This window comes from Fistularia commersonii, chromosome 5, assembly GCF_037954325.1.
Source record: "Fistularia commersonii isolate RoL2024-O1a breed Wild chromosome 5, RoL_Fcom_v1.0, whole genome shotgun sequence".
NCBI classification, from domain to species: domain Eukaryota; kingdom Metazoa; phylum Chordata; class Actinopteri; order Syngnathiformes; family Fistulariidae; genus Fistularia; species Fistularia commersonii.
Window position 1 is genome coordinate 14,829,684 of NC_141288.1, and position 27,694 is coordinate 14,857,377.

General features: G+C 38.3%; 2 protein-coding genes across 2 annotated transcripts in view; one reads left to right on the forward strand and one right to left on the reverse strand.

Moving 5' to 3' along the window:
- Positions 1 to 880: 880 nt before the first annotated feature.
- slco1d1 (solute carrier organic anion transporter family, member 1D1) lies at positions 881 to 12,671 on the reverse strand. The gene is made up of 15 exons (XM_086146969.1): positions 12,539 to 12,671; positions 11,743 to 11,848; positions 10,134 to 10,275; positions 9,749 to 9,881; positions 8,712 to 8,836; positions 8,452 to 8,598; positions 8,043 to 8,141; positions 6,972 to 7,232; positions 4,921 to 5,085; positions 4,233 to 4,428; positions 2,988 to 3,153; positions 2,354 to 2,538; positions 2,083 to 2,147; positions 1,886 to 2,003; positions 881 to 1,541 (listed from the first exon to the last, which is right to left on the reverse strand). Exons 2-15 carry the CDS (start codon positions 11,791 to 11,793, stop codon positions 1,331 to 1,333), a joined length of 2,064 nt encoding a protein of 687 aa, XP_086003095.1. The 5' UTR covers positions 11,794 to 11,848; positions 12,539 to 12,671; the 3' UTR covers positions 881 to 1,330.
- Positions 12,672 to 23,900: 11,229 nt separating this feature from the next.
- The window catches only part of LOC147234174 (proton myo-inositol cotransporter-like), a 62,061-nt gene continuing 58,267 nt past the window's right edge, over positions 23,901 to 27,694 (forward strand). The window contains exon 1 of the mRNA XM_086146970.1: positions 23,901 to 24,673. Within this exon, the coding sequence (XP_086003096.1) occupies positions 24,118 to 24,673 (556 nt within the window). The 5' untranslated portion in view covers positions 23,901 to 24,117. The remainder of the gene's footprint in view (positions 24,674 to 27,694) is intronic.

The following is a 27,694-nucleotide window of genomic DNA, read 5'->3' on the forward strand; positions in this document are numbered from 1 at the left end:
TGTATGCTGGCTGTGAGACAGTGGTGTGGTGTGCTGTAGGGGTAACAGAGAAGTTCAAGGTGGAGGTGGGACTCCATCAGTGTCAGCTCTAAGTCCTTTCTTTTTTACAGTAGTGATTGACAGGCTGACAGATGTGGTTAGACATGAATCTCCATGGACCATGATGTTTGAGAGTGTGGAAAAGAGGTGAAGAGACGGGCTCAAGCAGGTTGGTATGGGTGGAGAAAAGTGTCAGGGGGTTACTATAAGATAGAAGACTATCAGCCAGACTGAAAGAAAATGTGTACAAGACCATGGTGAGACCAGCGATGCTGAATGGCCCAGAAACAGTTACAATGACGAAAAGACAGAAGGCAGACCTAGAGGTTGCAGAGATGAAGTTGCTGAGGTTCTCTTTGAGAGTGACCAGGATGGATAGGATCAGGAATTGGAGAAACGGCACATGTTAAGATGTTTTGGAGAGAAGGTCAGAGAAGCCAGACTGAAATGGTTCGGTCATGTACAGAGGAGGGATAGTGAATATATTGGTAGACGGATGCTGAAATTGGAGCTGCCAGACTGGAGGTATTGAGGAAGACACGAGAGAGGATTTATGGATGTATAGAGAGAGGATAAGAAGGTGGTTGGTGTGAGAGAGGAGTATGCAGAGAATAAGGTTATATGGAGAAGGTTGATTCGCTGTGGCAACCCCTGAGGGGAAAAGCTGAAAGGGGTAGTGTATATATATATATATTCTCTAAGAACACTCTAAGAAAGGCTTCACCTCTATTTTCTCAATCACCAGACGAAGTCTGAATTCAAATAATTGTCATATATTGCTGGATGTTAAATTAGTATTAACGTATTTACTTAGTGACTTGCTTTTAAAGAAAACCACATGTTTTTGTCTTCATTTATTAGAGATTCTTTTTTTTTAATATTCAAAAATGTTACATACAAAAAATAATTCTAAAAACATTAAATGATGTTGAATATTAATATTATTATAATATTGGCTGTAGGATGACATATTATCTGTACAAGTCTAGAAAGGTGATTACTTGGTGAAAGGCCTCAAAACCTGAAATATTGATATGATACCTCTGTTCAGCCGCTCTGTTTATTTCCATCTGGTTTAGCTGAGTATTTCTTGATGAACTGGATGTTTATTTTGTGTTCTGACAGAAATCAGAACTTGAAAAAAATTGATCTTAAGCCCAGTCTGTGAAAAAAAGAGGTATACTATTCAAAGGCAGATGAGCACTAACATTGTACCATTCCCACCTTTGGTCCATACATCTGATTCTGATTCTATGGATACAACAGGACAATACTTAATATGATGTTTGCCTTAAATAGTGCTTTCCTTGTCCACGTCCTCTTTTGCTTTATTAATGTTAATACTGGCATGTCCATTGACTCCATTACCCTCCTGTCCATTTTCTTTGGCCTGATTTCTCAGTGCCAGCTTCTTCTGTCTCTTCACGATCCTGCAGTAGAGGCCTCCCCAAAGCGTGTTTGAGAGGAAATAGAGCCCAATGATCAGCCCCAAAAAGGTTATTCTAAGGTACAGGACAGAAGAAAACAGAGGGTGTAATATTGTTAGCACAGTCAGATTGCAGTGTTAGAATTAGATTATTCCTTCATTTCAAGATTTTTTTTTTCCTCACTTTGAAACCAAGCCTGTGAAAATCAGGCATGAATCAGACAATATTGGAACTTGAAAAACAAGGACTGTATATTACTGTATTTTATCCCCCATAGCCGATGCAGGAAAATATTTTGATATAATATCAACCAGTTTTACTGAATTACCAATATACATACTGTACACACACGCACCCACACACCAGCAATATACTGTACATACATTTATATGTATATATATGTATATATTTTTTCTTACCTAAAGGAATCAGCATCATACAGTCGACATGCTCCACGACCACCGCATTGCTTGGTACCCCATTTCAAACAAGTCCGATCAATCAGTGCACCAAAATATATTGGCGGAGGAATACCTCCTGTGAACGAACAACAATATATTGAAATACAAAAAATTGTGAAATAATATCCAAACAAAATTTTAGTCAAATGACTCACCCAGAGTTCTTACAATAAGTGTCTGCATTCCTAAAGCCAATGACTTCAGGTCTTTTTCTATGGACCTAGAAAATTTAACAAAATGGATTTTATCCCACAAAGTACACAACATTACCAGGCATCTGTTTCTCTTTAAGTGAAGCATATTTTTGGATATGTGAGAATCAAACTCTATTCCTTAACCAATCTGCAAGTTAAATTTTCTTATCAATAAATTAGTGAACATGGATCATAAAAAAGGAACTTTAGAGCTCAGCCCCTTGGTTCTGACCTGAGTAGGACGATGTATCCTGGTGTGCCTCCACAAGCGGATATGAAGGATCCCAGAACAGACAAAACCATGTAGATTTTGAATATGTGGTCACAGTCCTTCTTCCTGGGGCACTGTCCTAGTACTACAGACATGTTCATGCCTGGATTTATCTTCTCACCAGCACACGAACAGTTATGAAACATCTGAAGAAACAGACAAAATAAAAAAAAAAGGCAATTTATCGAGTTATTCTTACTGACGCGATTTCTGCAAAGCAACCCTCAGGAAATGTAGGACTAGGTCCTCTGTTACATTAATCTAAACCAATATTCTGTTATGGATTGTTAAAGGGTCTACCAAAAAGTTATCAAAATATCTACAAAGAATAAACATAATTGTTCTGTGAATCTTATAGTTTCTCCCATGGAGAATGAAGCCAGAGAAAGTAATTCCATGGCATCTTGTTACCAAGAATTCAGGTGTCTGAAATAACACAAGAGGATGATTAATGGGGGAAGGTACATTAAAATCTTGTGTAGACATTTTGTGTTCACCCAAATGTCTTCATCTGTCCACCTAAATGCAAGGGTTATTATTTAGATTGAGTTAATTAGCCAATCTTATCATTCTTTACATAGAAATGATTGCATACCATTTCCTTGCCAATGCCACTGGATGTCTGGCAGCCAGCCAGACAGGGTGAAGCATATGTAATGCCATTGTAAGCACACACTGGGTCCCAGTGCTTTATTGAGCAGGAACAGTCCATATTACACTTGGACAGCATTGTCTGATGGTTGTAGGACACCTCAGGAATGCTGTTGTACAGAAAGAACATGAATTTTTTGTATGCATCTTTCTAGCACAGCCTGACCATTTAATGGGAAAAAAGACTTGTTTCTTTAAAATGTGTGCCCAAACAAACAGTACAATTACAGTACCAAACAGCAAAGTGTATGATCAAGTTTTGGTTGACAACATTTCTATAAAGTCAATTATCAAAATGTGGTGGAATTTACTGTAACCTGTGTTGTAAAAAAAAACTGTTGAAGAAGAAATTACCCAACATATGTTTGCAAGCCGATTAAAGGAGCACAATAGCACAATTTAAAATGTTAATCGTGATTCATTTAAGCAGCCGCGAAATGTTGTCATTCTTCATTCGAACAGTGTTTGCTTTGAAATATTTTAATTGCTGTGTTTTTTTTTATAATACGCTTTTGAATTACACATACTAGATTGGCTAGCGTGAGCTCCCCTGTGTTTTTGTCTCACTGTTCTGTTTTTGTTTTTATTTTGTTTTTGACAACTGCCTGCCAACCCTTGCTCCCCATTTTGTGTTTTCCAGTGGCTTGTGTGCTAATTGATCAGTCTTGCTCTTCTTCTAATTTTTCAAACAATATGCTTCCTGCTCAGCTATTACATTCCCTGTTGCTTGATGTGTCTAGTAATATCTATATTGATTTCGCTTTTTTTTCTCAGGTGCCATTTACTCCTTCCTTCACCCTGTATAGGTGGAAGTAGAATGTAGGGGGCTGCAATGAGCTTATTGGCTAAAAAAATACCTAAAAATGATATGAAGTAATTTCTGGGGTTTTGACCTGCTGTAGATTGTTGGATTTCAGTTCTCAACGTGCAATTACGTACAATTAGCATACAAAGCGTGGAGCTCATGTTTCATGAATAAAATGTAACTGGTTCATCTTTTCGTTCATGATTTTATCATGTTCCCAAAAACTAAACTGACAACATAGTCTTAAATTATAATGCCACTCGCCATAGCTATAACTTTGATTACATCTGACCTACAGTAATTAATTGATAAAGAAGCAAAGATATGCATCCCTGCAATGAAAGAATTAACTACAACAAAAAGGAGAGTTTGGTTTTCACTTACCCCTGATATGACACAGTTAGTCCAGCAACCTCTGCATTGTCACAGCGTAGGAAGATCTGAACAGCCAGTAGACAGAAGGATCCCACATTAGCTGCCATGGATATTCTGGCAGCTCCAATGACACCCAGTTTGAAACGCTTTAGTACAAAACCTCCAGTAATGATGCCCAAAGCTACTGCTGGCAGGTTCAATGTACCTGCAGAAAGCAATGTATATTTTTTATTCATTTTAATCAATGCTTCATATATGTAAAAATGCATGTACAGTATGTATATGTGCACGTATATTCATATTTAATTGCTTAATGCTATCTACATCCCTAACTCAATCTTACGATGTAGTCGACCTCTCTTCCTATAAAGTCAAAAACAGAATGTGCAAATGTAAGTCAGCCTCTGGTTTAGGGACGCCATTGTTTGCAGGCTCATTAGCACTGTTTGTTACATTTTCAAGGTAAGAACAAAGCAAATAAAATGCACATCACATGTTACATAATGAGCAAACTCAATAGTTGAATTCATACTTGCTGTTTTTACAGTTACTTTTAATTTGTTGCATAGTCAGTATATCAGAATATAACAGTAACAGTAACTACACAGTAACCACAGTGTTTGCAGGCAACACCAATGGCAATAGTAATAACCACTGCATAAAAAAACACAAGCATAAACAGTAGAGGCTGTTCTACCTATAAGGAAAATGGCCTTGGAGGCCGATTGGCCATAAACTTGCTCCAGGAATTTTGGTTTGAAGGTAATCATGCCAATGAATCCATTCACAGAAACTAGGTATGTAAGGATCATCAGGGAGAAGATGCTGTTCCTGAAGAGTCTCCTCAGAGAAGGAATGAAATCTAGTCAACAACAAAGATACAGTGTGTTAATGATTTTCAATAAGCTCACAGCCCTGGATTAATGTTTGTTTATTTAATTTTCCTAATAGCATTAGTTATTCATTTATTAGATATAAACTTACACATGACTTAAAATCTCAAAACTCTTCCACCCCTTTTTTCAGTGTTGAATTTATCAGGTATTCCAAATATCACTTAATTTTTTTTTTTTATTATGCAAGTACTCTAAATGAACTGATTTACCATACTTGTCTTTATAGTATTCCTTTGTTAACAACCTTTTTGGTTATGACTTTAAAAGTAAAAATTGTATAATTTTAAAAAGAGCACCTTTAAAACGTTTCTGTTGCAAAATATGTCACATAAGCAGTTCAATGAATGAATGTCTCACATCATTATGTTCCCCATTGTATCTATCAACTCTTTCCCAGTTAGAATGAAGGTTAATTCAGGGAAAGTGGTCCCACCTTTTTAAGGAATCATCAATAATTAATAATTGATATGTTCACACTAAACACTTTGCACTCTCACATGGTGAGAGTGCATCCAAAGTTTGAGCTGACAAACTTTGGATGAACCTAAGTTTACCACTTTTCTATGGTATGAAAGAAAAACCATAAATGGGTTAATCTAAACCCAAATGACCTGTGTGTGTGTGTGTGTGTGTGTGTGTGTGTGTGTGTGTGTGTGTGTGTGTGTGTGTGTGTGTGTGCGCACGCACGTGTGAGTGTGTTTCTTTGTGTGTGTGTTTTTGTGTGTTTGTGTGTGTGTGTTTGCATATGGGTACACATATATTGATATAAATGTACAAGTACAAGTTCAGAGCCTACAATGAATGAGAATAAGAGAATCTATAATTCTGTTTCGAGATTTGGACTATCTGAGGACAATTAATAACAGAAAATTTTCACCTTAGATTATTCTTATTAAGAACCCAAAGTGTGGATGAACCTTACTGCATAGATGGAGGCATTTTCTCAATCTGTTGAAAAGAACCTGAGGAAATAGTATGATGTGCAACTAAAAGTATTTGGGGATTTCACCATCCAAAATATCACCACAGTTCAAAGAATTCATGTGTTTCTGAGCAGAGGCCACCTATTGCCAATGCCCCACTGTCACTCACAGCTTTAAAAACTCACCTGATTCTCAAAAGCAAAGGATTACAGCATAATCAAACTGTTAACACAGTTCTCACATGCATATAATTTTGTTTTTAGCATGCCAAAATCAAGCTATATAGCAACAACATCAAGATAGACTGCTGACTACTCAGGACTCAAACTCCTATGTCGACGAGCTGATGCAAAATGGAAAGGGATTGTAGTCTGATGAGTCCACTTTAATTTTTGGGAAATAATGGATGAACCAAAGATCCATAAAATAATTATTTTGTATGCTATGGGGACATCTTACTGAAAAGGCAATGAAAACATTGTTGAAGCTGAAAGGAACACCCAGATCTCGTGATAACCTCTAAAGCCCTGCTGATTTCTTCATCACATACATCTTTGTCCATTCTCCCAAGAGAAGGCTTGTGATAACCCGGAGACCAGACCTATATTTCATTGATAGAAGTGTGAGGGGATTGTGAATAGATTAATTCTGCAGCAAAACGAAGTAAAACGAAGTTTTATATTTTACAAAGGTTTTACTTGAAATCAATTTTAGACTTTTACATGTAGGTTTGTAGCATATGGAAGAAGACACCATGAGAACCAAATATCTAAGGTATTGAATGCATATTAAGAAAAATGAAAGCGCTGATATGTAAGGTTATGCTAATTCTTAAGGGATGAAGTATGTGAATGTATCATTCTGTAAGCCTTGTGTCATCTGCAGAACTGCATGGTAAAGTAACTGTTGTTAAGTAGGCTGTGTGATACCTTTTGCTAGTTCCTGAAATGTAACTGGTTTCTGTGGCACTTCATGATCTGGGTTGTCATCTGGGAGGAAGTTCTCCTGCTCTGCCACAGTAGAAAGCTCAGTGCCTGTGGTCTGGCTGCTTTTCTCGCTCTGCTTTGGCAGGGTTTTCGGAAGGAACCAGAAGGGGATACATGACAGCAAGGCCAATGAGCCTGTCGCGATGAAACCCAGCCACCAGGCCCCCACCCAGCGGGAGTCCTTATGGTTGATAGTCACACTATCTGGTAGAGCAAGACAGGTAAAGACTGCGGGTTACAGCCGGGTAAAGCAAGCGATGATCCTTAATCCACTTTATTGTGTTTGGTTAGGCATTAGAAGTAGGATTGAGATGTGCTGGTCCTTGGCCCAGTCAGTGTCAACAGCTTAAAGCAGTCCGGTAAATAATATACTTGACCGAAATCATAAAGAACTATTTGAGTTGATTGGAAATTTGGTAGATTTGTTATCATCAATGACTAACTGCTTCGCTGTTTTGACTTGCATTGCTTTGCACAAGGACACGTGGAGTAAAGATTACGAAAGAACACGTTTTTGGACCTACCTAATTAATAAGCACAAAGAATGCCAATGAGCTTCGATAGGGATGAAATACTCATCCTAAATCAATTAAATATTGAAAACTGATGTTTAAAAAGACTTAAAGTTAACATCCTAGATCAGAAAAGGTTATTTGGAATTACCAAGGTATTAAATCTATTCTTTGCAGAAAGTACCTTTCTGTATTTCACCAATTGTAAAATACAGGACCAATTTAAACATCATTAAAAAAAATTTGATTATTCAGAATCTTCTTTTAGCAATTGAATTATCTTTAACAAGTTGAGTGTAGATGAATGTAATGGATTAGAATATACAATACTTCCCTAAGGAAGAATCAAACTAAAGTACTACTGCATCTATAATATTGAAAATACAAAATTTGACTCTACTTGTGCAAATATTCTTCACTTATCTTAGATGACTGAACAAGCCCATCTAAATATTAGCGTACATTTTAGCAATTGTTGTTTTGATAACGTGACACCCCACACCTAAATCCACAAATCCGACGTCCACATATATCTTGGCGAGGAAGGACCCGAGCATGAAGCCAAACATTGGTCCTAGGATTCCCACGGTATGGATACAAGCTGAGGATGAATTAAAACAAACATGGAAATATTAATGTTTCTGTACTAAAAATGACCAAGACACGATTTGTTACTGATGGTACTCAGCAAACAAATTAGGGCAGGGGTTTTAAGGGTATTCTATCACAACCGGATTTAACACATCAGCAAGTTTTCTGCACTTTAGTCAAACAAAGTCTTTTAGATATTTTAGCATCTCACGGCTTTATGGACCAAATACAAAGAGGACAGCAGACGCGAACAAAATATTAAAATGGCGAGCAATTATGATTTAGTTTGGAGGACCTTTTCCATCTATGACATCACTAACCCAGATAGAAAGGAGTGTTCTCTTCTCTGGAGAAGTCATCCAGGTAGGACACACCCAGAGGCATGATTGGCGTTTCTCCAATCCCCCGCAGCATGTTTCCCAGGAACACATAAATCCACATAGAGGAGCCAGCTGCTTTTTCACAAGCTGAATAGAAATTGAGTTCTTGAAATGTACATGTTTTCTTGAGCAGTATTCTAATGGTCACATTTTTTATTTTTATTTTTGATTAGTACATAACTCATTTGATTGCCACTCACCTTTCCTAGCAGCTGAATCATGCATCTGGTCAGTATCTGTCTCATTGTGGTTGGACAGACATGGTAGGATGCCATCAGTGCTGTTGACATCAGTGCTATGAGATACACTGGTTTCATATTTGTATCTGAAAACATACAAAAATATGTTTTAAATGTAATAATGTCACATCTTTTGGTCTTATAAAGTTATGATGAGATAATAAGTCAAATTCCTTGAGATTCTAAAGCTTCTTCTAGTTACCATTTTCTGATATTCCTAGTACCATTTTTATTTACACAATGAATTCCACGAATCAAAATGTGAAATCTATTTGAGAGTTTTGAGCCCAATATCCTGCAGTGCAGGAGGCACATACAAATTTGTTAATTTAATATAAAAATGTAAATTTAAACAATATCTAACAACATTCAATTTGTGAAGTGAAGACTGCATCTCATTGTTTTAATAATATAACTCGAGAAAGTTAAATGGTTATTGGAATATTGCAATTTCACATTTTAACATCAAAATTGTATCTTAGGTCATAAATTCAATTTTCATATTGTGAATTTTTTAAATCAGCAGCAGTTCTCTAAGCTCATGCCAAGGTGGTGTTATTTCCAAAACACTTAATTTGGAGGAGGGGCCTGGTTGGAGCTCTGCTGGGCAAAACATTCAGCAAGATGCAACCAAGCTGTGTGACAATATTGAACAACTTTCAATAAGCTGGCAAATCCAGTCTGGTTTGCTTCCAGAGCAATGTGGGCATAGCCTCTTGTAGTTTAACAACCCCATGTTTCAGAATTTAAAACATGTCACAGTTTGTTAGAGTGAAGCACAGTGGGCCAAAAGGTAAACACTTGTTCTTGGACTTTGCAAGCTAATGTTATAATCATAGAAGAGCTGCCATTCATTGCCTTTTGCATGAATCGACAATTGTTCTGCCTCCAAGAAGCATTTGTACAACAAAGATTTATAAAGACATTATTTCTGGTGCATATTTAGTACATTTTCCAAAGTAGAACAATCACAAAATAGAGGAAATGGTGGTACTGACAAGCCCTGGAGGAAGTGAGGAAGGGCTGTAAGGAAAGAACCAGCAGCCATGATCATACAGCCAATGGCAATCAGTCTGGGACGATGGAGCTTTGCACCAAAATAACTCACAAAAGCTATCACCAACAGGTTTCCTACAATAAGAAAGATAAAAAAAAAAAAAGTAAAAATCAATTAAACAAAGTAATAGGTTATTGGCTCAATCATGTATTTAAAAAAGGAAGAATAAAACAACTGCCTTTACCACCAAGGTGTTGACCTTTTCAGGGAAAACTAATACAGTAATACTCTACATATCTCAATCCAATATTTACCCCTCAGTTTTTCAACACTTTGAATAGGACAGCTTAAACAAGTTAACCTGCATCACAGAAAAAGTTACATACCCATTTCAAAGCCACCATCAATTACTCCAATGAGGGAGCTGGGGACGTCAAAGCGTCTCTCAATCTGGGTGATGGAACTCTTCATGTATGCTCCACCAAAAGCCTTGGCAAAGTAGACAAATGCCAGAGAAGCCAGAAAGAGCTGTAAAAACATACATCTAAGTTATCCATCTATGATGCGTGCAGGGTGGATTAAATTGAGAATAAAACAAACTACTCTTTTACTCTCCCCCCAATTTGAATAGAGTCGCTGGTGACAGACTCAGAACAGTACAACAGTCATGCCCAGTCAACACGGACTTTGCTGTTACTTCTCCAACGCTGGCTGTGATTTATTTATATTCTACAGTAACTACTTATTTATCATGGGTGATGTGTCAGCTTGCCATTATTGTTGTCATTATTTTATTCACTTTTTTCATTTGTACCTTAACTTTATTGAAGTTTAAAAATGACAAAACTGCATTCCCAATAAGCACCTAGATAGTTAAGTCGGTGGAGCTTTAGACTTTTAATCTGAGGGTCCAGGGTTCAATTCCCTGCTTGGGTGCTTCACCTTTTTTCCAAAGGGACAGCATGACTTATGTGAGAAGAGTGTTATGCATGTTGCTATCTAAAACAAAAGTTCCTGCTCTGGCTCCTAAGTTCTCCCTGGCCTGTTGAGCAAGACAATGAATCCCACTTGGCTGCCCACTGCTTATGATTCGTCTACTATAGGTAAAAAAGTAATGAATAAATTCTGACCCATTGTGAGTTGGTTAGAAAAATAATCATATTGCTTTAACATATGCATGTATCAAGCATAAACTCCACTGTTGTTGTAGGATCTACTCAGGTTATATCTTTCCTTGTCCTTTGTTAAACATAAACAAATCAGAGCTTTGGAGTGTAAGATTATGAAGAATGGATTTAAATGAGATGTTAAATGTGGTCTTAGAGGTCTGAGGATGGTCTTAAATGTGAATGTCCTGTTTCAGTGGCAATGACATCACATTAGGCCAGTGCAGTAACTTGGCTGTTCATAGACACTGGAACAACATAAACATCAAAAATGTGCACATATAGCACTGCCTCCTCCTCCATCTTCTTCTTCTTTCAGTTTTTCCCTTCAGGCGTTGCCACAGCGAATCAACTTTCTGCATCTAACCCTATTCTCTGTATCCTCCTCTCTCAAACCAACTACCTTCATATCCTCTCTCACTACGTCCATCAATCTTCTGCCTGCTCCTCTATATGCCATTGATAGATATAGAAAGATGTGATAAGGGGTTACATGTTTGCTCATGTGTCCAAGTCAAAATATGAACAATTATTTCCATTTTGTGAATATAAAATCCATGAATAATGAGGGCATTTTTGTTGCTCTGTGTTTATTTTTTCTGTTCAGTGTGTTACTTCTGGACAAATTGTACCTTTGGCCAACAAATTATAAAAGACAAGGGAAAAATGATAAAAGACTGAGGAATCTAAGTTGCATGCCATTGACACTTGCAGTTACAACGTGACTAAAACAAACATATGTTTCCAGAGTTAACTTTATCTTTCATTCCCCACCGATTTCGTAATATGGCGAAAGTAGGAGAAATCTCAACTAACATTGAGCACTGACCTTGAGCTTGGAGTAACAAGCCTCACACGGCTTTTTTGATTCAACACTCATGATGCTGCTGCAGCTCGACAGATGCAAGGAAGCAGAAAACAGATCAGCAAGGGACCTGTAAAAAGACATTAAGGCAATGAACATCAAGGTGTGCTTTCAGCTCATTTAATTCATAAAATTGTTTTTCTTGATAATAAAAAAGTGAAATAGAAAAATGAATAAAAACATCTTTCTCACTAATCCCGTGCAAAAATAAAATATAATGCTAGTTACAACATAGCAATAAAAATAATTTTCAACTGCCCATTTTTTTCATACATTGGATAGGTTATTTTCAATGAATTATTATCAAATATGTCAGGTGATTTTCAAACAGCTGATCCAAAGTTAATAATGAAATAATTCTGTGCCTTTTTTTTTTTTGCTAAAACATTTGGTTTTCGACCAACTTCAGATGTAAACATGTGATTTCTTTTTTTTTTGTTTGTTTGTTTTTATTGCACTATGCCAGCAATTTGACAATCATGAACATTTAAAAAACATTTTACAGTAGACAATGTTTGCATGGGTAATACATTAAAATGGTTTATCTAATTACATCTAGGGACAGCGGTCCACTGCGGGACCTGTTGGAGGCTCGCTTTACTTCTGACTGAACTTTAGTTTGAAGTCTTATCACAAGTATATCACCAGTTATCAGCAATGAAGCAGTATACCACTGACTTAACAACAAATCTAAGATTTTGAACTTTAACCTTAACGCAAGGAGAACATAGTCAAAGAACAGACATTGAAAACAATTTACCTGTAAAAAGACAGCGTTTTCCGATGAGGGATAGGGTGGATGTGGCAAAGCAATACAGCCTACTTTAGCAGGCAGGACTCTGTGCTTAAAGCAGAGTCTTATCACAACTATAACATCACTAGTAATCAGTAACCCAGGCACTCTTGTGCACTTGTTGATTATGTTAAAAAAAAAGTCTACACACACATACACACGGCCCAAATATGACTCCTCTGATTGGGTAACATCCAGTGGGATGCATTTCTGGCCAGCCCCAGAAGGTTCAGAGGTTCACTGAATGAAAAAACAACCAGACATCCACAGCTACACAGTCACTCCTCTATGAACATCATAAGCTCTGCAAGCATCTATCCTTTTGAACATACAATAAACTACAGCAGCATGAAGCTAGTCAAAGCTTATTTTAAAAGCCAGCAGCTACCTTGAATTCCTTGTTTTCAAAGACTAAAATGGTTTCCTTGCCTGCAGAACTGTTGCCTTTGTAAGGTAGGGTGTTTCCTGAGCTTGATCAAAGTCTTCCTGTTATATTGATACCCCTAACAATGGCTTTCTCTGTCTGCATCTAATGACATTTAACCTCATCAAGTTTACATATAGTGCATGCTTTAGAAACAAAAGTCATGATAATTATTTGACGTATTAAAAACATTGTTTGATATTTCACGAATAAAAGTCAGGATATGACATATTTTTGAGATACCTGTGTTTACACCACTTAAACACACACACACACACACACACACAAACACACACACACACACTGTTCACAGCGTGTGTGTTACTTCAGTCATCTGGTTATTTCAGTCATTCCAGAAATTTAGATGTGTAACTAGATAATTTAAGTCTCACATTTGATTGTGTGCACACTACTAAATACAGACTGATTACAAATAAAACGATTGTATAATGGGAAACATTCCTCTATGTTTAGCTCCATTTTAACACAGAGTGCTGCAGCTTCTGCACTCACAGCTGGTGATATGCTAGGAAATAACAGTTTTAGTTGTAAGGTCAAAACACTGCAGGGTCATGGATCTCTTCTCAGAGCTTTGCTCCTGACAGTGACTCCAGATCTGCTCCACCTGCAGGACACCCTGCAGCACCACACTGTTGACAGTGACAGAGAAAAAAGAAACACAGACAGATATAAAATATTTGGGGAAATATATCTTGTTTTCCTTGCCAGATATAAATGAACAAGAAGACAATGTTTACAGATTAGAATTCGATAATCTCCAAACATTCCTCTCAGGCAATATTTGAGCATGATATAACAGAAATGTTTTGCCTTCAGGCTGATTACACTTGGCTGAATAATCAGCATGTTATGAGTGACATTATCCACTCCTTTTGTTTCTTCTCACCTTGACTGAGAGTCTCACTGACCCTGACAAACAGGAATAGGGATCAGGATGGAACAATTATCGATGGTAATGTTCATACTTGACGTCTTAGGAGCACAGTGCTGATTAAATACAGGTTATTTAGAGGAAATGTAGTGTAGAAAGCACTGTGGGCAGAACAAACCTCTGAATGTAATATAGACACCAGTGTGTTTTTCAGTAATGAGAGCATGCTAGTTGTTCAGTTAACTCATTGTCTTTTTGTATGTCATTGATGTTTGATAATAACTTGGCAATCAACAATTCCATTCTCCTACTAGTGAAAAACAAAAAGTCTTGAGTGAATCCCCCCTCTGACCATTAGAATTCATCATTATTCCACTTGTGTTGATAGGGTACTCATTCTTCCTCCTTGCAGGGCCCATTGAATAATCACAAGTGAGGAACAGTTAAAGCTCATCAGTGCCATGAACTTACACAAAAAGCAGCAGTGCTCATCACCCCAAATCTATTCTTGGGGTTGATTGTTTTTGCAAACTCACACCCCTCCAACTAGACTTAGCGGCTCTGTAGCTTTAATTGAATGCGCAAGCTCGGTATGTGCTTCAATTGTACTAACATAGATGACAACATAAGTTGAAGACAACTACTTCACTATTACCCTTTTTTTGAGGCTGAGGGCATTTGCCATGGGCTCACATATGTATAATAACTTTGTATATAAGAACAATGTGGAGAAAAAATGATTTGAAGTTGAATACATACCACACATCTGATCATCACAGCAAGAAATGTTCACCAAAACAACATCGGAGTTGCAAAGAGGAGTTGGCTTGAAAGGTTTCAGAGTACACTCTTCTGTCAGAGTTTGGTTGTTAAATGTACACAAGTAACAGTTGGACTGCCATACTTCACCAGGCTCGAAAGAAATGCTGGAATGCCATTTAATCTAGATCCCACTCTGTTTAATTTTCATTTCTCATAATTCAAAAAAAGTTACTCAACATCTTGGGCTCTCTAATTAGCAATTGACAAACTTCTAGTATAGCATAGCATAGCATAGCATAGCATAGCATAGCATAGATAGATAGATAGATAGATAGATAGATAGATAGATAGATAGATAGATAGATAGATAGACCCAGCACCTATGTCCTTGGGGAAGTCACCTAGAGAACTGAAACTGTACAGTGAAAGAAGAAGGATGAAGAATTAGATCAAGAGGGGTTTTCCAGTAATTTCTAATGACATTAACCATCCCAAACATCCCAACCCTCCAAAGCAGAAATCATCCATATTGGTAGGATATTCCCTATATACCAATCCTTTTGTGCATTGCATATCTGAAGAAACAAAGACTAAAATCAAGTAAACCCAAGTAAAATGTAGTTTATCAGTGAGATAGTTTAGTTGACTCCAAAATGAAACAAATGTATATGCATAGATAAATAAGTAGGGATAACAAAACTTTAGAGACTGCATTAGTCAGATTTTTCCATTCAACACAAGCGCCAGCATTTCAGCATTGCCTAACTGCTTGCTGAAGAACAGATCGAGAAAAGTTTGCATTGTGGCATGAATCAAACTCGCAATACTTGTTTATAAGTTCTAGGTCCATGTCGTGACTGCAGTTTTGTAAACTCTAAGGAAAAATTAAAGTTATTTAGGTATTAGGGAAACACCCAAGAAAGATGTCCAAAAAGAAACAAGAGAATAGAAAAATATAAATGTTCTGTAATAGGTACCAGTGTTTGAAGTTGTGAACCGTAGTAGCTTTTGACTGTGTGTCTGTGTATGTGTTAATGTGGAGAGCTTTCACACACTAACATAACCAACTTTCATGACAGGGAGTGTAAGTAGTGGTTATCGGGGTGGATTTAAGATTTGGATGACAAGGTAAATTTCTTTGTATAGACCTGCAAGCTGGTTTTGATGGATCTCTGTACACCCAGTCATGGGCTTTTTAATCACAGCAATCATCCGTTTCAATCTGCCCTCCTCGACGGATAAATGATTCAACTCCACATTTAACTAGAAAAAGGCTGCAAGTGTCCATTAATTTGCAGATTACACACAAATATATTTACAACAAGTTGCAAAGCTGGCTTAAAAAGAAAAATAACCATTAGCAGTACATCATTGGAAATTATTGCTGACATATACATTTACGGTAATCGGTAGAAAACGGTAGAAAATGTCTGAGACAGGTTTTAAAATGTGGTCATTTCTTTATTCAAGCAATAATTTTCCCGCAAACACAGCTATGAAACGTCTATATAATACCCACCACATAGTCCCTGAGTGTTGAACCTGGGTAGAAATGGTGTGATGGATATATATGATTGCAATTTTGGGATGTGGACTGACACAATATAATCTGTGGTATCAAAACTGAATCCAAGGTCCTAAATATGGCGGTTTTATTATCATATTTTTCAAGTTACCTTAAAGAGAATAGATAATTTTTAGATCAACTAATAGCCTATTAATAACCTTGAATCCACTTTCAGCTAAAATTCCTACCTGCACTGCTCACAATTCTGGAAAGACAAGCTGTATTGTTTTGATACCAAAGAATGATAGCTTTGGCATAGGAACCTGGAAGGTTACAATTGAAGTTGTCCACAGTAATCATCAGATGATTGTGTTGTGACCACTCCTCCATGAGGATGCAGGTGCACTCGTCCAGATAATCAAATTGGACATACTGGAAAGAAATGTAATGCGGGTCACCATATAAGTCACAGAAACCTGATGAAGGGAAAGGAAAAGATAAGAAGTGGTTTTTACTGGTTTTTACCATTGGGCAGTCCACACACTCATATATTATGGAACTATAATCTGTAACTATCTCCATGTTAACAGTTCCTATCTTGTGGCAGTTGCTTGTGTTGTGCAACAAAGCCTTGACCAACACCACCCAATAAAGAGCATTTCTCGTGGTGTTCTCTAAATCCGTCAATAATTTCAGCCACTAGGCAAGGCTTCAGGCGGTTGTGGGAATTGGTGAATTGCATTTTATGATTATTTCTACCCAATCCAATCAGGTAAATGCTGAATACCTTACACTCTAGAAACAATATATGGGGGAATTATGATCAGAATGGTGGGATACGATATTGTAAACCATATAGCAAGAAACAAGGAAATCCATATGGTTTCATCATGAGTAGAAGTTAAAACTCAAGTCAGTATACCAGCTATTTACATGCCAACACCATATATAGTGACAAGTTTGGCTAGATTCTCAAATAACAAAATCATGGACCAGAAATTGATATCTTCTGTTGTTGGGCTGTTCTGTTCGGGTGTTCGTTCAGGCCACTGAGAGCCTCATGCCTTTTGCAGAGGCTCAGTCAGTCAGTGGAAGTCAGTGAAAAAAGGGGGACAAAAGATGAACTATGAAGTGCTACTGGAGCTACCTTAAGCCCATGTTGTCTCACACATTATTTGAGAAAACAAAATAGTATAACAATACCAAAAAGTATATGCTTCAAATGCGCAGCAAATAATATTATACTATTACAAATGTATTTAAACTCAAAAATGAACTATGAGATTATAACAGAAGATGTCTCAAAACTAACCAGGACCCATTTACAATCACAAGTCCAGGTTTCACAACATCCATCTGAGATTCTTACAACCTTTCCTCTGGGACGGATGGGAATTACAGGTTCTGGACACGCCAGTGGAGTCAGCTCTATCTTCCCCTGGAGGCAGGTTTAATGGAAGCAGTCCTCTGTCCAATCCTCACCACAATCCCAAAATTTTCCCCTCTTCGTATCTATACACCAACATGCTATTGGCACAAAAGAGCAGCCACTGAACACATTGAACATGGAAGTAAAATTTTAAAGGAAATAAAATACACACAAAAATAATGATATGGCGTAAGTACAGAGCATACTGGTCCACTGGTGGTTGCACCTTCATGACTTGTAGACCAAAGAAACTACATTTGGGAATGTTTGTCCTATTGAGTTACTGGCTGTGGTCACTGTTGTATTACTTCCTGTAGCCCTTGTTTGCTTGGTTGGGGTTGATCGTGAGTGAGTAGGTACTGAAGAGTGAGAATTTTCTGCTCTAGATCTTGCTGTAGTTGATGCATATTCAACCGCAACTGTCTGAGTTGTATGCTCTGTGCTGACAGTTGGGAGTGTAGTAGTTGTTGTTGCTGCATTTTCTGGTGAAACTCTTGGTCAAGGCAGTCACTAAAGTCTCGGGAGAGTTAATGGCCACGGCCATTGGTGGAAAACTGGCTGCAGTCTCTGATGGGATGCTGGTCACTATTTCTTTGGTAAAGGTTGTTAATGTGACAGCTGATGAGTGACTTTTTTTGTATTGGTTATTTTTGTGGTTGTCTCCTGTCTGGTCACAGCTGTAGGTGTTCCAGAATATGTGCTGACAGTGTGGAGTGTAGTCTCTGGTGGGGTACTCTCTGTTGGAATAGTGGCAACTGAAGAGTTGTATGTTTTCATGCTTGTCTTGTAATTGGTGAAGCTGTTTGCTCAGTTGAGAGGGTCTCTCTAGGGGTAACTGTCCCTGTGGTCCCTGTACTCCTGAACCCTAAACTGTGGCTCTTTGAAACATTAGTCACAAAAGTAATTCTAAACATATATGAGGTGGTAGATATTGATCTTCCTGTTGTAGTTGAGATAGTTGTAAGTATTGTATTGCTAGAAGATGAGAAATGATCCAATGGATGTCATTGGTGTGGATGGAGTAGTAATAGAGGCAGTTATGCTAGTGGTGTTTGATATCTGGGAGGTGGTAAGTGCTGTTGTGATTGGATGTCTTAGAGTACTTGTATGAGCAATGGGTGTAGTTGGTGATTTGCCAGTTTCTGTACAGGCAGATATCAAACATCATAAAGTGAAACATATGTTATAAAATCTCTAATTTGCTTCTATTACTCTTACAATGGGACAAAAAAGTATTTAGTCAGACGCCAATTGTACAAGGTCTCCCACTTTAAAAGATGGGATAGGCCTGTAATTTTCATCATAGGTACACTTCAACTCTGAGAGAGCATTTGGATGATCCAGAAGAGGATTGGAGGAATGTCCTATGGTAAGATGAAACCAAATAGAACTTTTTGGTAAAAACTCAACTTGTCATGTTTGGAGGAGAAAGAATCCTAAGTTGCGTCCAAATAACACCATACCTACTGTGAAACACGGAGTTACAAACATCATGCTTTGGGGCTGTATTTCTGCATAGGGACCATGACGACTGATCCCTGGAAAGGAAAGAATGAATGGGGCCATGTATCATGAGATTTTGAGTGAAAATGTCCTTCCATTAGCAAGGGCATTTAAGTTGAAACTTGGTTGGGTCTTCCAGCATGACAATGATCCAAAACACACCGCCCCGGACAATGAAGGGGTGGCTTTGTAAGAAGCATTTCAAGGTTCTGGAGAGGCAGTCCCAAGCCCAGATAAATGCAGAGGGTTGTGTCAGGAGGGGCATTCGGCGTCAAACTTTTCCATACCGGATCGGGCGAGGCCCAGATTAACAGCAACCGCCATTGTTACCGATGACCTACAGGGTACCAATAAAAATTGGGCGACCGTGGGTCAAAGAAGGAGAGGGGGAAGGCAGGTTTGGAAGCAGAGAGAGAAGAGGAAAGGCATGAGTCTAGGACTGAGAGTAGAGGCTATGAATATTGAGACAATGACAGGAAAAGGTAGAGAGTTAGTTGACATAGTGCAGAGAAGAAAGGTGGATATACTATGACCGGGACACCAGGTGACCAGATAGTAAGGCTAGAGGCTTAGGAGCTGGTTTTAACTTGCACTATCATGGTACTGGCAGGAAGAGAAATGGAGTAGGAATTATCTTGAAGGAGGAGTTTGTTGGGAATATTCTGGGGGTGAAAAGAATGTAAACTCTACTTATGAGTCTCAAACTGGAAATTAGGGATGTGATGCTCAGTGTGTGATGCTCAATGTTGCAGGTGGGATGTGAGTTAGAGGAGAAGGAGAAGTTCTGGAATGAGTCAGACTTCACCGGACTGGTGCAGACTTCAATGGACATGTTGGTCAATGGGCATGACCAGTGACGTGCAGTCAGTAGAGGCAGGGGAACCCGGGCCTCACCTATCATCATGGAGAGAAAAAAATGTAAAATGAAAAAATAAATTAAATGGTTATATTTATTCAGTGATTTGTACTATAAAGTTACTTTCCACTTAACCACACCATTTTTAATTATCTTTTATTTTTTTCAAAATTGCTGAAAAAAAAATTAACATTAACCGTTCAAATATGAACGTGCGGTGACACGCAACCATCTGAGCCCACTATGGATTGCACAATGATTAACTAACCGTGCTGGAATGCTATGTACTCAGACTGCATTGCTGTCTCTGTGTATGTCACTATCAAAATTGTCAAACACTTTTAATATATGAACTAAGTATAATGTTTTTCGTCAACAACTGTAACGTGCTTCTTGTAATCATAAAACAACTGCCAAGAGACATTAAGTGAGGCACGCAGTAACTGTGCCTCATGGTAGGGGGCGCTGGTGATCCCAAGGATCCTTCTTACTACTTGGCAACAGAATAATATAATTGACAATAGCAAGCTATAGTAAAGAGCTAGCAGGTCAAGTGCAGCCATCCAGTTATTTTTTACCAATCTCATCGGGCTGTATAACTCACAAATGGTGAGGGATGAATGTAAATATCCAGGGCAGCTTCTCAACTTTTGGCCTAGAAGGATCTCATCCAAACTGTTCCTGAGGCGACAAAGTTGCTCCAGCTTGTGGTCACTGTTCCATCTACGACAGCATCAGTGGAGCGGTCATTCTCATCACTGAAAAGACTCAAAACATACAGTCGGAACAGGACTGATCAAGGACGACTGTCTTCACTGGCAGTGATTTCCATTGAGACTTTTAAAACTGAAGAAAGATAAGGAAGACTTCTACTAGCAAGTTATCGATGCTTTTTTTCAGAAGGAGCGGCGCATGGACTTCATTTATAAGTAAAGGTAAAAGATAATAATGTTGTTTTTTTAAATGTGCTTTTTCCAAACAACCATCTCAGATTCTTACAACCTTTCCTCTGGGACAGATGGGAATTACAGGTTATGGAGATGGTAGGTCCAAAAGTGAAGGTACTGGCAGGAAACCATTCCAAGTTTATGCCAAGCGTCATCTGGGACTGGCTTCTGCACAGTGAATAAATAAACTTGGGAAGTGAGAATGAGAAAGGAACCACACAATAGGACATCAAAATGAATGCTTGGAATAGTAGCACTATTCACATGCCTATCACATATTACTGCAGTCAACGGAAATGCTCAGTTTCTAAATATTTGGTCTGGTTGGCAAACTGTTAATGACAATCCATATCTAATTTAATCTGGCTTGCAGTGGCAAAGTCATTCTGCCTTTGCCAATAAAAGTGGTCCTAAGCCCATCACACTAACTGACAGAAATTTAATATCTCCAGACCCTGGGGCCGAAGCAGCTGGAGTCACAGGGTTAATTTCTCTACAAGTAATGTGATAGAGTTTCATCCTGGAACCTTGTTTCATTGCCTTCCTTCCATTACGTTCACAATCATAAGCAATTATCATTTTCCATAATTTCTAACATTGTTGGCCACATATATCATGAGTGCATTCGAAGCAACGTTGTTTCTGTAGTCTGCAGACATGGAGCATGTTCATCAAAATCACTTCTCCCTCTGTGTAAAGTTAAATCAATACCAATGGTTTGTTGATTGCTGCAGAGAGTTTTGGGTGCAAGGGGTAATGGTTTTGTGGAATCATGAAGAGAAACAGATAAATTATTCAGGGGAATTTTCTCCAATTCCAGGGGTTCTTTAATGGGATGATTATTGTTATTCTCTTGTCTCATGTAATAGTAAAGTAAATGCTCATTGGATAAGTATGAAACGTTTCTCTTCGGAAATAATCGCAGAGGTTATATTTGTATTTCTGTCAGTTTCCAGGCAGGATTAATTGTTAACTAAATGGGGACTTTCATTAACCTTGACAGAAAGTAGTGCATGGACCAAGCACAAACACATTACACTTTCAAGCAAATGTAATATAGACAATTCCATTAAAGGCTGAATAAACCTTATACAGACCTTAACAGTAGACTTCCCGCAAATCAATTTTCTGATTAACAGGTAATCATCTACAGTTGTATTGTCTATTTATTTTAGTTAGCACATTGTATCTTGGGAGTTTTGCTTTTTGCCCAATTGGACGAGTATCTATTTGCTGTCTAATAATTAGCTAAAAAAAGCTAGATGACCCAATCAGCTAATTTGTATGATATTTAAATTGTAATTGACAGAAAAAAGATAAGCAGCAAAGGAAATATTTGTAAGGCGGATAAACATGATAAAATTGGACACTGAATATGTTTAGGTCTACAAAAAGGAAAAAAAGATACACACTTCTGCAAAACGCTTCTTTTAAAAGTGCAGGGAGGTGACTGGTTGTTCAACTAAGATGGCAATTTTTGTGTTTAACTAAAACGTATTTAGGAAAAAGGTAGCACCATCACACATGTAAAGATATAGATTTAGCATTAGTAAAGAAATAAACTGATAAAAAGCCTGATTACAATGAATTATATATGCAGGGCAATATTGTAGTAAGTATGACACTAGAAGTGGCTTAAAGAGATTACAAATCATCAAAAATATGCAATTTAAATTTCTTCACTGATCTACTGAATTGACTGACAATTCACCAGATAAGGTTTCAACTTGAAAAAATAAATCAACACAGCGAAATTCCATTGTTACAGTTTGTTAATTTACCATTCATCATGTGTTTTTCATTTGATTTTAAAAATATTGGGATAATATCATAAATATTTAGTGTGATGTTAACATAATCATGTAATCATTTATAATGCCAATGCCAATTCTAGACTGTTATTAGGTTGTTTTCACGCATAATAATTGTTTTTGACCCCCATTTATTCTAATATTATCCTCAATATTTATACTTCTGTCAATAGTATGAAAAAAATGCTAATGTTATAGTGTCTGACATTCACTGCAAACAGCAAAAAAGAATTGCATTGGAAAGAGAAACATGTTTCCTTTACATCAATTTTAATATTTAGGTTTTTTTTTTACATTTTGTTAGTCATCACACTATGATACTAGTAAAATTCAATTAATAATAAAGCTCTGGTTCAACTCCCATGGGGGACCTTTCTGCTTTCTGAGTTAGCATATTCTCTCTATGTCTGCGTGAGTTTCCCTGGGGTTTTCTGTTTTCATCCAACAGTCAGAAAGCATGCAGGGGGTTAATTTGAATAAATTGGAAATGTTGCCCAGGTGTGTGAAGGAGAGCTACAGCCTTCAGGAGTCTCCATAGCGAATCAAACTCCTCCATCTAACCCTATTTTCTGTATCCTCTTCTCTCACACCAACTACCTGCATGTCTTCTCTTTGGTCTTCCTCTGTTCTTCCTGCAGTAGATAGATACAGTATGTGTGTATGGGTGGATGGATAATAATTTAAAGTCCAAAAATCTATTTGAATCAGTTTGCCTTCGATATAGCTTCCAGTCATGAATAAGTAATTCCACTATTAGTCCAGCAGGGGGCATCCGTTCCCTATAACGACAGCAAGCCTGACGCGTAAGATGGAACTTGAACTACTGCTTCTGAAATGTGTTGGGTTTCTTGAAGACGATGCACTTGCAGTAACAAGATCTGAGATCTACATGTACTGTGTACCGTGGGTTTTCTCTTCCTAATGTTTTGGCTTCATATCCAGAGGTATAATCTGTTCATCACATACTGTAGGGTCACTTGATGTCAGTCACAGTTACAGTATGACGATAGTTGCTTTCTTGGGATTCCATTGATCCGGAGATTTGCGTTAAAGGATGTTATTGAGGAGCCCCGCTCAATCACATCGTGCTTTCAAAAGAATACATCTTTGCGTCACGCCGACGCTGGTGGTGACGAACCGATCCACTACACCCCTCCTATCCTTCCTCCTCGCTCTTCTTCAACTCTCTCATCAGGACCGCGGGGATGTGATCGACTCACACACACACAAACTCAACTTTATTCGGCAGCCAGCCCTTCTTTTTTTCCTCCCACTTGGATTGTTATTGTTTGTTGTTTTTTTTCTTTTTGGAGCGCGTAAAACTCCCCCCCAAAACTAAGTGCGTAAAGTAGTTTTTGACGCGGGTGTTTACCTGTCTTAGTGACACAACTCAGCGGCCAGGTTGTGTTTACCTTATGTCGCGGAAGCAGGGAGAGCATGACTACAACCTCCGCGGGATGAGCAGCCTGGTGGGCGAGCGCTGGAAGAAGGTGAGGGACGGAGGGGAGCGCAGTCTGATCAAGGCTTCGTCCAGCGCCAGCATCAGCAGCCAGGGCGCCTCCGCCGCCGCCGCCGCGCCGTCGGCCACCTCCTCCACCGGGGACTTGGAGAGGGCAGCCCGCAAGCAGTTCCAGCAAGATGTCACCCCTGGGTTTGTCTACGTCCTGGCCGCCTTCTCCGCACTGGGGGGGTTCATGTTCGGCTATGACGTCGGCGTGATCTCCGGGGCGATGCTGCTACTCAAGAGGCAGCTGGATCTGAGCGCCACGTGGCAGGAGCTTCTCATATCCAGCACCGTGGTCGCGGCCGCCCTGTCAGCCCTGCTGGGCGGCTTCCTCAACGGGCTGTTCGGGCGCAGGGTGTGCATCCTGCTGGCCAGCTTCTTCTTCACCGTCGGGGGGATCGTACTTAGCACCGCCCCCGGGAAAGAGGTGCTCCTAACCGGGAGGCTCATCGTCGGAGTTGGACTTGGTACGTCTGCTTTTTTTCTCGTCCTCTGTTTCTCACAGAGAGGTTTGCACAGTGCAAAGAAATAAGACATTAGAGACAGTCGAAGGTTATGTTTCTAATAATAATAATAATTATTGTTGTTGTTGTTTTTGTTGTTCTTGTTCTTCTTTTTATTGTTTGAACAGAAGCCCTAACTTACTTTAGTTAGATCAAGAACTTTGAGATGGCAAAACCCACTTTATCCTTCCTAAGCATGTAAAGAAAGGTCGGACACCCTTTAAAACACATAATTGAATAACTGAATAACAAAATAATAAGGATAAAAAGAGTGTTTAGAACTGTTAAATATTGACAGAACTCTCATTATCTGGTCAAGGAAAATTGTCAGTCTGCGCACTATAAGATGTAAAAGTGTGCATCTCCCACTAGCTCTACAGAGATGCAATGAAGCAAATGGGAGTAATAGATATATATTATTAGTTTTTAATTGTTTACATTCTATATTTACTAAATTAAAAAACTTTGTCTGACAGTACTTTTGTACAGCAATATAAGAAGTAAAAAATATAAGCATACATATATGTTTTTTGTCCCTGTACATATACATATGGATGGATGGATGGATGGATGGATGGATGGATGGATGGATGGATGGATGGATGGATGGATGGATGGATGGATGGATAGATGGATGGATAGATAGATAGATAGATAGATAGATAGATAGATAGATAGATAGATAGATAGATAGATAGATAGATAGATAGATAGATAGATAGATACAACATACATTTTACAAAGTAACTAAAAATCAAAACTCTTCAGGACTCTAAATGTAGTTTTCCATTTATGTCAAAAATCTCAGATCAAAAACTAGTGAAATTATTTTGCCAAAGTGTCAGCACTAATGACCTCATGACACGTCATTGATTTATGCTTTGACATTTCTCCTTGCTGCCCATTAAAAAGGTCAGGAGTCAAGACCACTTAAGTGCCCCTCAGAGCTCACTTTACCTCCACAGAGGTTCAGTTGGGTTTGTTATTCTCTCTCTCTCTCTCTCTCTCTCTCTCTCTCTCTCTCTCTCTCTCTCTCTCTCTCTCTCTCCTCTCTCTCTCCTCTCTCTCTCTCTGCCTTAGCAATTACTCACAGCTCCTAATTGCACATGGCAGCCCCCTGCCTGCTGAACCACCACACTGGTTGTTAGACCTCCGCTGACTTTACTATTATCATCACCATCATCATTAGATTGGCAAAAATGACAGACTCATCCTAACTGAAAATTAAGGCCGGATGTGGTCCTAGCACACCCAATGGAAATTGTTAATTTCAGTGGCTTCCATTAGATGCAGATGTCACTTGCAATTATCTGATTGGTTGGTCCATTGTCTTTGTCACCTTTTTACGTTACTCTAGGGTATTTCCCGATAGGGCTGCAAAACAAAACCACCTTAATCATGGTCCTGTTTTTTTGTCAGTATACTCTGCATTTACTTAAACATGGAAAATGACCGGACACACAGCAAAGTCACATTTGTGTCCCTCTAGCATAACGACGATTGGTGTACTAAAATGTTATTCTACTTTTTAATTGTGTCTCTTGCAGGGTTTCAGATGACTTCCTACAGATTTTAATCAATTATGTACTACTTTGTAAATGAATGACCCTTTTCCAAATTTCTTTCTGACAATACAAATTCCTGCTCTTTTATCAACTTAAGCCAATACCTTACTTGATTTTAAGTGCTGGCTGCCACTTTTCCATAAGTTCATTGTTTATACCTTTATACCTTATGCATCCCCTGCTCAAAGGGTCAGAAGGAGCAGCTATAGCAAATTCAAGCTGTGATTGGGCAAGTGGCTGGGTGCACTCCAGATTGGTCACCAGTGGAACAGTAGTTTAGCAAAAAAAAAAAAAAAAAGAAAGAAAGAAAGAAATTAACAAAACAGAGAGAAATGAGAAAGATAAGCAAAATACTTATGAAGCATTCATCTGGATTTGGCCAGTAAAAATTGATTTATGTTGTTTGAAAACAAATTCACCTCTCAGTTTGATAAAATTGTCCCTGTCTCTGCCTCTGTCACTCTCTTCCTCTCCCTCTCAGCTTTGAACATGCTTTTTCATCAGCTTGCTTTTTGATTCAAATTCAATGTACCCCAAATTATTTATAATGGCTTCTGTTACTCATGAGTCACATCCCCAGTGGAGAGGATTGTTAGCACTGGCTTCCCGGGCTCAACACCACACTAATGGCAATGCCTGATGGCTTCTTGTGGAGAAGTAAGCACTCTTTGGGATAATGCGTGGATGTGTTGCAAAGTATTGTCCAATTTTAGTCAACCACCAGAGAAGGAAGCTTTTTTTCATATTCTTTTTAAACATGATCAAAAGAATCACGTTTACTTTCTCTGTAAACAATCACAGTTTGTAAAATATCAAATGGACACTATCCACTACAAAATTGCAGCAAGTATAATCATTGGCAAACTATATTTTTGATATTTAACCGCTGCTATCAAGTAGCCATAATTCCTTACATAACTGGTAAAAAAAGAAAAAAAATAGGGTTGACATTCCTCTCTGGCTCTGCATTCAACTTATCCATTTATCCTTCAACAAATTCTCGCATACAATTGCTTAATTACACAACCAATTATTCTGACTGCACATGTCACCTGAACATGTATTACATCATAGTTGCCTCTCAGGAAAGACAACTGTTTTGCATTTCTGCGCGCAACTAACAAAAAGGTCAAAGGAGCTGTTTGTCAGTGCAGTAAAGGCCATACAGCAGCGGCCTGGCATGGCTGTGTTTCTACACTCACACACACCTGGGGTTTGTCAGCTCCTGCCCAGTTATTGTTGAGCTGACCTTTGCATGAGTGCAGAAGCTGAGGTGTGATACAAGAATTGCCAGTTTGAGAACAATGGTTATAAACTAGACTGTCAGACTGGCAAGCATTTAAGAATTTGAAAGACATTTCAATCTCATTATTCTGTTTTATCAATACCGGCTTTTACTTGAGAAAAGTATAAACTCATT